Genomic DNA, 12793 nt, shown 5'->3' with positions numbered 1-12793 from the left:
ATGGCTGAAGGGCTGCTTGGATAATGCATTAGACAGAGATGGCACTCAGAGCAGCTACACATGGTAAGAAATGCACTGCTTCGCCAAATGTCTTACGCACACACACACACACACACACAAATAGAACAACAAATATTCACTTTCCTGTAAGATTATCACAATCACTGCATAGTAAACCATTGAACCAATGAGCAACAAATAAGTAATTTCTAAAGATGCAATTGTTTCCAGTATATGCTAAAAGAAAAGTATCTGACCGCAGTGTTAGACTGTGAGCACAGGGCATTTTTTCATGAACATTTGTGACTGACCTCAAATGTCACAACCACAACTGAAAAGCAAGCCTGAATTAGTTTTTTTGTTTTTTTAAATTTCATTCATATGTCCCAGTAAGTCATGAGAGTGTCACAGTGGGTCAGACCCAACACCAAGGCGGCTACTGAAAAAACTATAATAATGTATACATACGATAATTACAAGAATGTCACATTTCCAATTAACCCATTAGGCACTCACTGAATTTCATTCATATGTCCCAGTAAGTCATGAGAGTGTCACAGTGGGTCAGACCCAACACCAAGGCGGCTACTGAAAAAACTATAATAATGTATACATACAATAATTACAAGAATGTCACATTTCCAATTAACCCATTAGGCACTCACTAATATAATATCTATTGTAATAGTTGGGGTCTCAGGTAACTTGTGACTACCTAATGTGTGTGATTGATAATGTAATTATATGAAACCTTATTCTATCTACCTACTTTGGATATTGTGTGCCTTTTTGTAAAGTGTTACAAAAATAACAGCTGATATGGTGGTTGAATAAAAGCAATAAAAGCAAAAGGACTGTTGAAAGCACCCACACACCCCCACAAAAATGAAGAGGAGTCAGAAGACTTAGGGACTAGCTCTTCTCCGATATTGATTGGATATACACATATTCCAAAGCAGCATGTGGGTGATGGAGCTGGCGTACCTTTTCGAGGATACTGGCACATTCTTGCTAAAATGAGTCTAGCACAACAGAACAAAAAGCTTTCATATTTGTGCATACAACAAAACTCACACTACTGTCCTACTCTTTTAATTAACATCCACAGTGGTGTAGCTTTGATCGTTGTCGTCTCATTCCATCAAAGGGCCCAGCGTCCCTCACTTCTCTCTCTTGAACAAAAAATCTAACGCTTCTATCACCAAATCTTGAATCCACTCTGCCCTGCACAGCACAGTCGTATTTCTAGGCCAGTTGCTACTGTGATCAGCAAAAAAAACAAAAAACAAAAAACAAAGCAGGACAGCAAACAAGCAAACAAGCATTCCCTTCCCTTCTCTCCTCTCATTTCCTCCCCTGGCTGGCAGCAAGAGCCAGAGAAGGGAACAGGCGAGCTGATACAGGGCTGGCAGGGCCTCTGACAATGACCATATGGATCACAGGGGTATGGTAGCCTCAGCTTCCAGCAGGGCACACAACTCCACACACAGGATCTGCAGCTTCAGGCTACTGCACCTGTAACACTGTACAACAGCCTATATATGTATTGCCTGGCTTTAGCTAAATTGCAGTAATGACTCAAACCACTTGAGGAGTATCAAATTTTCTTTGGTAGATGACACAATACATTCCTATGAATCCAGACCTCAATATTTAAACAGTGAGAGCAGATAGAAGTGTAGGTGGGATTCAACACAGCTCAGGTCTTGTGTCACCACTACAGCAGCCTCACGTCACAGATCAAGCTCCTCAGCTCTCGAAATGGTGGCTCACTAGTCAAAGTCTCCCCCTGCACACTGACGTCAACATTTGACCGGCCTTTCCTCATGTACTCTTGCCCTTCCCCCTCTTACATCATATAAAAAGCAAACTTTTGTCAAAGTGCACATAAATATTGCAATGCACCCTTGTCTCCTCAAAATTCCTATGGGAAAGGAGCACTTTGTTTTGGGGTAAAGGTCTGTGTAAGGTACGAGTGTGTGTGCTAATACTCCAGTGAGAGAGTGTGTGTGTGTGTGTGTGTGGGAGAGAGACAAGCAGGCGCAGAAGGGAAGATATGATGTAGGAGGTTTAGTAGAAGACAACTGAAATTAAATTATGTGCTCTGAATTTGTATGAGATTGGTAAATGCAGCGTTGGCATCTGAATCATAATTTCTGTAGCAGTTTTCCTGAGCTGAAATGCAGTTTCTCAACAAAATTGTTCCAGCAAAAGTGGAAATTTGTTAAAATTGAGGTTTATAAGCAGTACCAAATGGGCAATATCAAAGTATTGAGTACAAAGAGATAAAACAATTTTTTTGGCTAAACCAAAACTCTTATTATCTTAGATTGCAACAGATTTCCTTTTCTTTGGCATACTTGCTACTGACTGTTTGATACTTGTGTTAGCCAACGACTTTTGTATCTAAAGATTTTTTTTCAGTTTGTCGTACTAAAATAAGGAAAAGTGAGAGGGCTGGGGTGATTAAACTTCTGTTCATTGTAGTTATATGTGGCAAGTGCATTTGCCAATATATTTTTGTGTTGCTGATAATATGTCTCCTTATACAGTAGAAGTACCTGAATCTGTTTATCATCAGGGGCTGTGAACGTTTTTCTTAATAAAGTCCACTCACTCTGAAAAATGCAGTTTGTAACTGGAATGAATTGCCAGCCAGTTACCACTGCCTGTTTATACCATTGGTGCTCACTGAGGTGAAATACTTTAACAGTGCACAGTATTAAAGAACACAATACCATCAATCATAAAGTCTTAAAGTGAGGTTATGTACAGAATTGTGTACGTTTTTCCCAGCATCTGCAAACCCCTAACTATGAATTTCACAAAATGTAATCATAGTGGTTCTCTGTAGATTTTTCTGCCGGCAAGTGACAAAGCAACAACTCACAATACTAGAGCTGAACAAAAATGTCCTCCTCAGCAGCAGTGAGCATCCTTGGGTCTGAAGCAGATAAATGTTTGGCAGGACGTCAGCCACACATTTACACCTCGCTGGTGGTTAAAGTCCAAGCGAGTTTGCCTAAGTTTGAGGCTCCAAGTGGGTGAGGTAAGTGTAATAATGCACCAAAAATCATTAGAAATTTGGAGCACGTCTGTTGTAATTTACATTATTTAGCTGAATCGACAGATTGTTTTTTGTTCTTGCCTCCCACTCAATTCTGGAAATGCATGTTGGAGAAGTGTGGGAGAGATGGGACGGAGCATGGACAAGCCAAAGCTGATGATGGAAGTACTGACATCAGAAATGTTCTCACATCACCACTGGTAGTACCGGTGGTGATAGTGGACCAAGCAATAAAGTAATAGCACTTCCTTTTGGGAAATAGGATGGTATTTTAAAACTGCTGATTCAATTTAATTACAAAGAGGGATAAAAACAACTGAGCATGATTTTGAGTTTACTATTTGTCAGAAGGTCACCTCTATTATCTCCATTTAATTTAGTAAATGTGCAGCTGGTGGTAGGACTGCAATGGCACCACTTAAATATCATATCATTATAATACTGCCAAACTAACAACAAACCAGTGAAGATAACTCAAAGCCTGGAGTCAAGTAAGATAAAGAGCCACTCATTTGAATCAGGTGTGTTGAAGCAGGAAACATCTTTAACAGTGGCCCTCCAGGACCGGATTTGGACACTTCTGAAGTAAGAGAACCACATCATCGACTCACAGTGGGCCAGAACTGCCAAATCTAAAAGCGACAAGTACCACGGCTGCATTAGAAGAATCAAAGTAGTCACAGAAATCTCTGATGAAGAGGCCAACTAACAATCCCTGTATGTTCTAATCCGCCAGGCAACAACAGAAATGATCATCTTGACACTTGATACCAAATAGTAGCCCGCATCAGACAGCTACCTGTGTGATGTGAGCTGTCCCACCAAGAAAGTGAAGTCAAACAGCAAAACACAGCTATCATTAACTTTCTTTATTCCTCAAGGTCAAAATATCCTGCTCTTATAAATACTGAGTCAGGGAAGATGAGGCAATGCTTGGTACGTTATTCAGACCACATTTTAAAGAAATATATCCGGCCCTTTTTTCTTTGCAGGACAAGGTCATATATAAATCACTCTTCATCTAATGAGAATATTCCAGGTTTGAGATGAAGCCTTTCAAAATCACAGCAGGGGATTCAGCTCAAAGCTTGTGGACATGGCGCATATGCAAATCCCATGCAATAATACTCTCTAGGTTTCTGTTGCAGAAATGGCAAATCAAATCTGACCCAACAAAATCTCATCAGACAGATGTACAAACCAATGACACTGATAAATCAATGCAACTGTAAACGTTACACACACACATACACAAGCACACCAACATTTCTGATGAAGGCCTGAAGGCTGTTGAGTTGTAATCACCTTTGGGAGTGTTCAACATGGAATGCCCAGCTTGCCTGCGCATTAAAACACCACTGCCACTACGGAGATCTGTTAGAAACAATAGGTCTGGCACAGCATTTTGGACCAAATCTTGATGCTAATAAATAAAATAAAATCCAATTAATATTTAAAGCTAATCATAGCGATAGAGCTGGAGAACACACAAAGACAGATTGGAGCCCGTAGGGGGAAGAGGGAGCTTTCTGACTGAAGCTCCCAGAAGACTGAGGCCTCTACTTTTCTCAGATTTAAATTCAAAAGCTCTTGTTTTAAAGAATGTTCTTATAATCCCAACTGGAATCATTCATAATTAACCTAGCAAGCTCTTGACAAAAGCAGCACAATCCTTTAGCAAATAGATGACAGGGGGAAAAAATTAATATGGCATAGTTATGTCCTGAGATATCTCATGATTTCCTCACGCATACATGTTTGTACAGTTTTCACGGCTCCAGCAGCCATTTAAAAATGGCTGTGATCCAGCTATAAAATCCCAGATTAGAAAATTCTGAACGACTGTGCAAGGGTATTGCCTTTCATCATGCTAGCATGTTGTTATCAGAGCTATACAATTAAAAGACATCTATGTTTGGGCATGTGTTATCAGTGTCCAGGAGGAAGCTGAGATGATGGGGGGGCGTGTGTGTGTCTTCATCATGCTGTGTTATGTCAAATTCGTATAAAAAGGGGAGCACACAGTGGCCATTCACATGGTTGTTTTAAGACACGGAGGGGCAGATGCTTGTCCACAGTGTCACGGCCTCTCCTGCTTTCTCTCGCTGACAGCACCACCAACTGCTCCTCTTACATAACCCCCGCCCCCTCTCCAGGCCTGCTGCCTGCCTTTATTGGCTTATTTCTCTCTTTTTCAACCTTAGCATTTTCACCCCACTGACTGCTGCCCCCACCCCCACCACCCCAATCATCCATTGCTGATTCGTTCTCCATATCTTTTTATTAATAGTTGTGAATGTCAGCTTGGATATTTTATCTAAGGAGCTTGTGTGCTGCACATTCGCATGATATAGCAAAAGAGCAAGCATCATTCGAAGGGATAAGACCAGATAGGATAGCACAGAGTAGTCAATCAATTAAGGGTGCTGTTTCGACAGCATAAGACCCCAAGATGAATCACGAGGCAAGCAGAGAAGATATTTCATCAAGCAGATACTGATTTGTTTCATTGTAAGTTCAATGTTGAATAAACATGCTGCAAACGAGAAGTGCAAAAACTAGGTGCAGATACTGATGGAGAATATAATCTGAATAAAATGCTTACATAATCACATCTGCTCTGGGGTTTCAAATGTGTGAAACATAAAATGAGTCTAATTGTTCAGGATGCAGCAGATAAGAAAATGCTTGCAAAAGATTTTAATTCAACATGAACCAAGAGGTGTCAATCTCTTTATCTCCTCAAAGCTAAAACCTCTCCTTGGCCGTAGTAATCTGCTAATATCAGCCAGGTTGCAGCTCATATGTAGGCTCAGCTCAGGGGGATCTTTTCCACTCTGCCAGTGAAATTTCAGCCTCCATTTTACCCCTGTGCTGCTTCTCACCTTCCTTCGTCCCACTGCCTCGCATTTCTTACTGCGATCAAGCATAGATGGGTGACGTACAAATAATGCAATGGCTTCAGTTGTTGCAAATGCCAAACTACAGGGACACATACTCATGCACAGCAAGAATCATTCCTTGAATCTCATGCTTACCAAGCTACCCTTCCCCCACCCAAGCTCACTCTGCTGCTCACATACATGCACCTTGCTTAATTAACGACTGTGCTTCTGAGGCTGTTCTGACCTTATATTAACTGTAATTTATAAATATTGGAAAATTAGAAACAAAATGGAGTGCATGTAAAGAGGCGGTTTCATTCACACTGTATGACATGTATGACTGGCAGCATTTGGACTCAGATTACTGCTGATTCTCTATTTTTCTGACAGCACATCCATTATGTTGTGATTCTTTGAAGGAAAATGTCTTCTTAAAAGGCAGAGGCCATGAATATGAATGGAACTGGTGTCGATTTCATCATCTCTTCTTCTACTCCGAGTTCACGAGACACAATCCTACAATTAGTGAATCTATTCCTTATATCTAATTCCTTACAGAGTCTGTCTGCAATGTTTGAACAAAGGTGAAGAGATAGCACAAAAAAAAAAAAAAATTCAAACAGCTCAATGCTGCTTCAATGAATGAAAATGCACCATTTTGGCCTATGGTAACTGCATCAGCGTAAGCCTTTGACGACATGCAATAAGTGTGTTAAATCTAAGCATTAGTCATCTGCATCAAATCCAAACATGAAGATCATCTCCGCGTGTGTAGTGGAACTGGATCAGTCCTGCTCTCCTTACCCTGCTTCCAATAGAAGGGCCACAGTCAACAAATTGGATATGGAGGGCTTGAGATGAATACTAAAAATGAATTCTCGTCCATAACCCGACAGCCTGAGCTGATACATGATTGTCTCTGCTTTGCTACAGCCACAGCTCATCTGATCCCAGACTCACAGCCAAGCCCCACAGTCCTGAGCTATTTAACAGAGTGTGGAAGATGAGTTACCTGGTCATACCACTCCCGGTTGGTACAGGTGCACTCGGGCCACCATCCTCCTTGTCCACTGGAGTTGCTGCCGTTTACTTTGGGGCCTCCCTTGGATTGGCCCTTTGGATTAGGGCCTCCTGGGCCCCCACTAGACATGATCTTGCCCTTACTTCTCCCCAAAGTGCCCCCTCCTCCTCCCATGCTTCCACCTCCCCCTGAAGCTGGAGGAGGTAAGGTCTGGCCTCCCCCATACCCAGGTGGGTATCCATAGGGCTCAGCCTGCCAGTCTCCATATGATGGGGCATCCATCCTACGCAGGGCAGCCATACGGGTCACTTCATAACATTCTGGGCACTTGCAGCAGTGGTGGTGTTTGTGCATGCTGGCTGTACTGGCTGCGCTGACGCTGAGCTGAGCGGCGTGGCACTCTGTCTCTGCTGCCTCCTCAGATCTCACACAGCACGCTGTGATCGGCTCACAGGACGCTAATGCCGACGGAAATAACACTAATCACAGGAATTTCGACAGATTTTCCCCTTTTCATCAAATCCTATCACTCTCCGCTTTATTCCTCTCAGACGTAGAAAAAAAGATCGAGAGGGACGAGAAACAGCAACAGAAAAACAAAATACAAAAAATGGGCATGTAGTCTTTGTCCTCTTGACGTAGAAGATCAAAGGAAATATTCAAAACATTGTATATGACCACACAATCAGAGACCAGCCCCAATGATAGAAATTTCCTCTTGCTTCTCTTGGTTCACAGTGATACGCATATGAATTCATCAATATATATATATTCTTTTGTTTATATATCATATATATTTACACACACAAGTACATATAAAAATATTAATATAAACAGACAAGCACAAATACAGATATGTACAGGGATAAATGTATATATATATAAATATCTATATGTGTGTACAAATATATATATATAGATATATAAACAATATATATAAATAAATGATATCCGCAGATGAAAATCTTCCTCTGTTAATTCTTGATATTCTCCCGTTCAGTCAAAATATCGCGTTTTTCCTCCTGCGTTGAAATCGTTGTCTTTCTCTCTCTGTCTCTTTTCTCAGCCTGCAGAGAGGAGCTGAGCACTAGATCGCCTCTCAGCCAGCTTGCCCTAGATGTGGATTATTCAGAGGGATGCGAGCAAGCAAGAGGGAGATGGAGACCAAGAGTGTGAGAGAGAGAGGGAGAGAGAGGGAGAGAGAGACCATGAGAGAGAAGCAGGAAGGGAGGAGGGTATATGTAGCCGCATCCCTCTAGCACCTCAGCCATGGCAGCCACAGCCAATCAACTGGCAGCGCTGCCATCAGCAGCAGCAGCAGCACTGAGCATTTGACTAGCTGCTCTTAAAGGGGCCGCAACATCTAAACCTCCCTGCTGCTTGCCTAAGGCAAAAAGGTACTGCCTCGTACATCAAACCAAAATAAAAATATTATATTCATCTAGTGGCTAATTATCTAAAAACATTAGAAGAAAAGATCAGGATGTCATAGTGTCCAATCTGTCAACGCCAAAGTGCGACCTTGAAACGCTAATTGTGAGTCTATTCCACATTTTCCATCAGACCAGTGCAGCCAAAATCCAATTTACAGAGTCCCCCTGTCCCTCTGACTGTTCACTGGTCACCTCAATGGTCATCTGTAGTTCAGCTGCAGTCTTTACAGCCTTCTTGTGCTAGTGATTGGAAAGGCTCTGTGTCAACACATATATCTGAAAATAATCTCACAATGGAGGCAGGTGCGGCAGAGAAATTCCTTTTATTCCAGAATATCACAAGACCTGCCTCTCGGCAGAGGATACCTTTGAATAGCACTGCATTACTGTACATCAATTTATATCCCTCTTCCCTTTTGTTGGTAACAGCAAAGCAACACTGCTGCTGATTTATTTTTTCCCTTGGTCCTGCCCATGTGCAGGATTGGGTCAAAAACGTCAAAGTGACAAAAAACTGAACTCCTTGAATGTGGTTTAGAACCAAAGCAAAGTATTTTACGTTCACGATGATGACATCAACACATGTGTACGAAACCAACAAGATTACACGCTTGGGATTTCGAGTGGGTGGAGGAAGAAATTGAGTGTGAATGTGTGAGGGTAAAAAAAGAAAGGAGAGACTATATGGCTTTCATGCATCTGTGGTTATATTTTCAGTAATGCAATAGAACTGACCAGAAACCATTTTGTACACTTATGAATTTGTAGGTTGATCACAGCTAGATATAAAACATCCTGACACTGACGGTGAAAGCTTATGTTTTTAGAGAAGTGAGACACAATGTTATAGTGTCGCCATTAAGGCCCTGCATATATGTATTATTAATGAAATGTGACGGGGAGCAGAGCTGGGTGTGTCTGCATGGAGGAGAGAGTATATTTGTACATAGTCTGCATGTTACACTGCTAATACATGAACCTTTGCACCTTTGCAGTGTTTTGATTAACATATGAGCCGTAGTGCCTTTAAATTATGTCTATATTTGTGTGTATTTGTGCAACCTTCCTGTTAAATTGAACTGAATTTTAGGGTACACTGCACTGTGTTGCAGGCCTGCAGGAAGCACACACTGCAGGCTCAGCCACACTTAATTACATGCAACAGTAACTCACTTCATTATAATAATATTCTTTCACTCTAACCTATAGAGATTTGTCAAGCAGAAAGCAAACAAGGAGAAGCTTGGGCTTTTCCAAACAGACAAGAAACCACTGAATGCCTCAAGTTATATCGTAGGATGCAGCCACAAACCTTACTGAGGCCAATCAGAACAATGAGGAGGGGCTTCAAGGCAGCGGCTTGAAAGGACGATGTAAGCATATCGATCACAACACACATGACTGAGCACATGTTGCAATCATCCCGCGCTAGCCTTGCTCTGTCTCTTAAAAACTGTCCACATCATATTTATCACTCAGGAAGTTTGCAATAAAAAAAGCAAGCCAAAATCGCTGTGGGGCATCAAAATTAAGGAAATGGCACGTGACACATAATACAATTAGAAGAGATAGACAGAGAAACATGACCTGAATGCATGAACACACACTGCATTATCTGTGTCTACTACATAAACTGTGGATGTAGGCTCATGTTGTTTATCAAGTAAATATTACATAATATAAAATACATAAAGCAAATAGGAGCCAATCAATTTCTGCTTTTCTACGTATACTAAAAAGAGAGCAGGATGAGGAATACAGAAAATAGATGTGCACTAATCAAATTATAGTAGAGCTATTACAGGGGACAGGAAAGGCTGATTTAGTCCTGGCAACCTGTCTTGTAAGATGTAATTTTGTGACTCAAGACGTCAGCATCATTTTCTTTTTCGTAGAATCACTTAATATTTGCAATCCTTCTTAATGTATCCTGCATTTTTAAGAGTTTGCAATTCGAAAGCAACAAGCTTATGCAGGAGGCATAAAACCTATATTAGTACAATGTAGTGCAATCAAGTCTTATAACTGCAATAAAAACAGCATTACAGTGTAAAATCTTTGTCCAGGCAATAAAGGTTTGATTGTTTAGAGACAGCCAAAGCAGCTGTTTCCCCCATGTCTTCAGTCTTATGCCAGGATAAGGACATTTTGGGTAAAACACCTAAGATGGCTACTTATTCCCCTCAATCTTTGACATCACAATCGTGATAGTGTGCCTCAACATGTGAAAAAGTTAAAAATTATGTATTTTTTTTCACAGGTGTAGGTGAAAAGAGTGATGACAAAATGTCACAGAAACACAGTTTTTGAGAATGTCATTTGCAGAAATGTAAATTGAATTTACAGTTTAGCACATAACAAAACTAACTCACCTATTTAAGATAGTTTTTTCCATTTGTGATGTGACACTAATCAGACAGAGAAATAATGTTGTTGGTATTTCTTTAGTGGCATAACATAAATACCAAAGTAAAAATACATAAAGCCATCAAAAAATTTGCACAGTCAATGAAAGGTGAAAAATATTGAATAAAATTAAATATTGGAACAACTCATTGTCAAAATCAACACCACACAGCGGGGTATGTTTGAAGTGTTAGCTAGTAATTACACTCGGACTCTTACCAAAATTAATAGCCATTTCTATCCTGGAGGAAAAACAATAATAAAATCTTGATTTTAGTGGTCCCAGAAATCTATCAGCCCCCCCAAAAAAATACACTACATGCACATCTATGCCCACACACTGATATAAATATATGCATATATGTGTAAGTGTGTAAGTGCACAATAAAAGTGTTAGGGTTGGAACGATGTGGAAAACAGCATTAGGGCATTTATCTTTTGAAATGAAAGCTGTGACCTCTGACCTTTAGCTGACTAATGAAAAAGACAGACCTGAGCTGATTAACGGCATAAATCAGGAAATGATTGTGTGCAGAGCTACCTCTCCATATCCCACCTAGTAGCTTTCCCAACATTGTAAGCTCAGCATCAGCCTGCACAGTCCTTATTACATAAACCCACCTGGACACCCTGAAAAAAAAAAAAAAAAAAAAAGCACTCACATGAACACACACACACACACACACACACACACACACTACCGTAATAAGCATTACAACCCCCAACCAGAGCACATACCATGTATTGAGCTTTTCAGTAATTTCTCTGCATTTTTTCAGAGAGAAGCTATGTGACTACTCCTTTGTCACCTGACCGGATCCAGAACCATATAAGGACAGTCGGCAGTGAGGCAAGCTTAAAGAGGTAGCTCCTTATCAACACATACTAAGCTGCTCTACTGTAGCCTTAACTAACTGCAAGAGGAGGTGAGGAAGCAAGTCTTGTCAGGCTCTCTCAAGCATCATTACATCATATCAGAATGCTCCCATTTCTTGAAATGGATGGTTGAGATAATTCAGGAAAATCTTATACTTGATGCTGTCACTGCTCAATGAATCATAGCTTTCAGAAGTGTGCAGGGAGTGAAGGGGGGGGTGCATTGGAAAGAAAGAGTGAAGGCTAGGTAAAAAAGCAGTCAGACCAAGAGAGATGAGAGAGACTCATCAAATTTGTACTGAAAGACAAAGTAACGTGCTGAGTAGCAACAACGAAGCTCTCAGAGTGGTGCACATGCAGAAAACAAATAGTGCACAGCAAAGGCTCCTGTTAGAAGGCCTTAGTGGCAGAGAACAGCTGCTTCAGTACACACACAACATCCAGCATCTCCAACTGAAGGAATAATGAGAGACAGACGCATACACATGGAGTTGAAATGAAAATGAAAGAGGGAATGGAGAAGATGAAGGGAGATAGAAAAAGAGGGTAGGAGATTGTGTTAGTGCTGGATGTATATGGATAACTGTTTTGATATAGATTTTGTACATGCATAATAAGAGAAAAGAAAAGAAAGGGAGCTATGACAAGGGGTGGAAGTAAGAGGTTAAGAGACAAAGTAGAGATTGACAGGAGGGTGAAAGCAAATTGATAAGATATGATGAACGTACTGTAGGTCCACAGCAGACGCCATAACTGAGGAGAAGCTAAGGTGTCCTGTGTGTGGGCAGAAATGCGATGACTAGAGGGGGCATTACTGAAGCATGGTGCTGAACAGAAGGGGGAGTAAAAATAGAGAGAAGAAAATAGATAGATGTGGAGAAAACAACAAAGTGCTTATTTGCCCATGAGTCTATGGGAATGCAAAATAAACCCTGTGTGTGTGCAATTACCCATTCACCTTGCCAATGAGAGCAATCCATGTAAAATCATTGCGCTTGCTGAGTGTGCATGATCATGAATGTGCTCACTGTCTGTATGGTGTAAAAACAGAGCAGTGTGTGAGAGAGAGAGAGAGAGAGAGAAAAGACGAAAAAAATAAAAACAA

The 12793-nt window shown here is 40.9% G+C and overlaps 1 protein-coding gene across 9 annotated transcripts in view; it reads right to left on the bottom strand.

Annotated features, from left to right (window-relative positions):
• The window catches only part of dlg3 (discs, large homolog 3 (Drosophila)), a 70547-nt gene that overhangs the window by 43989 nt on the left and 13765 nt on the right, over positions 1 to 12793 (bottom strand). For 4 of the 9 annotated variants that reach the window (XM_029513340.1, XM_029513343.1, XM_029513344.1 and 1 more), the window contains exon 1: positions 6965 to 7327. The exons of the other annotated variants lie outside the window; for them this stretch is intronic. In XM_029513340.1, coding sequence (XP_029369200.1) covers positions 6965 to 7327 — 363 coding nt within the window. Of the gene's footprint in view, positions 1 to 6964; positions 7328 to 12793 lie in introns of those variants that run through there. 9 annotated transcript variants of the gene reach the window in all.

The sequence above is a fragment of the Echeneis naucrates genome, chromosome 10 (assembly GCF_900963305.1).
Source record: "Echeneis naucrates chromosome 10, fEcheNa1.1, whole genome shotgun sequence".
NCBI lineage: Eukaryota > Metazoa > Chordata > Actinopteri > Carangiformes > Echeneidae > Echeneis > Echeneis naucrates.
This window is presented reverse-complemented; position numbering and strand designations above follow the sequence as displayed.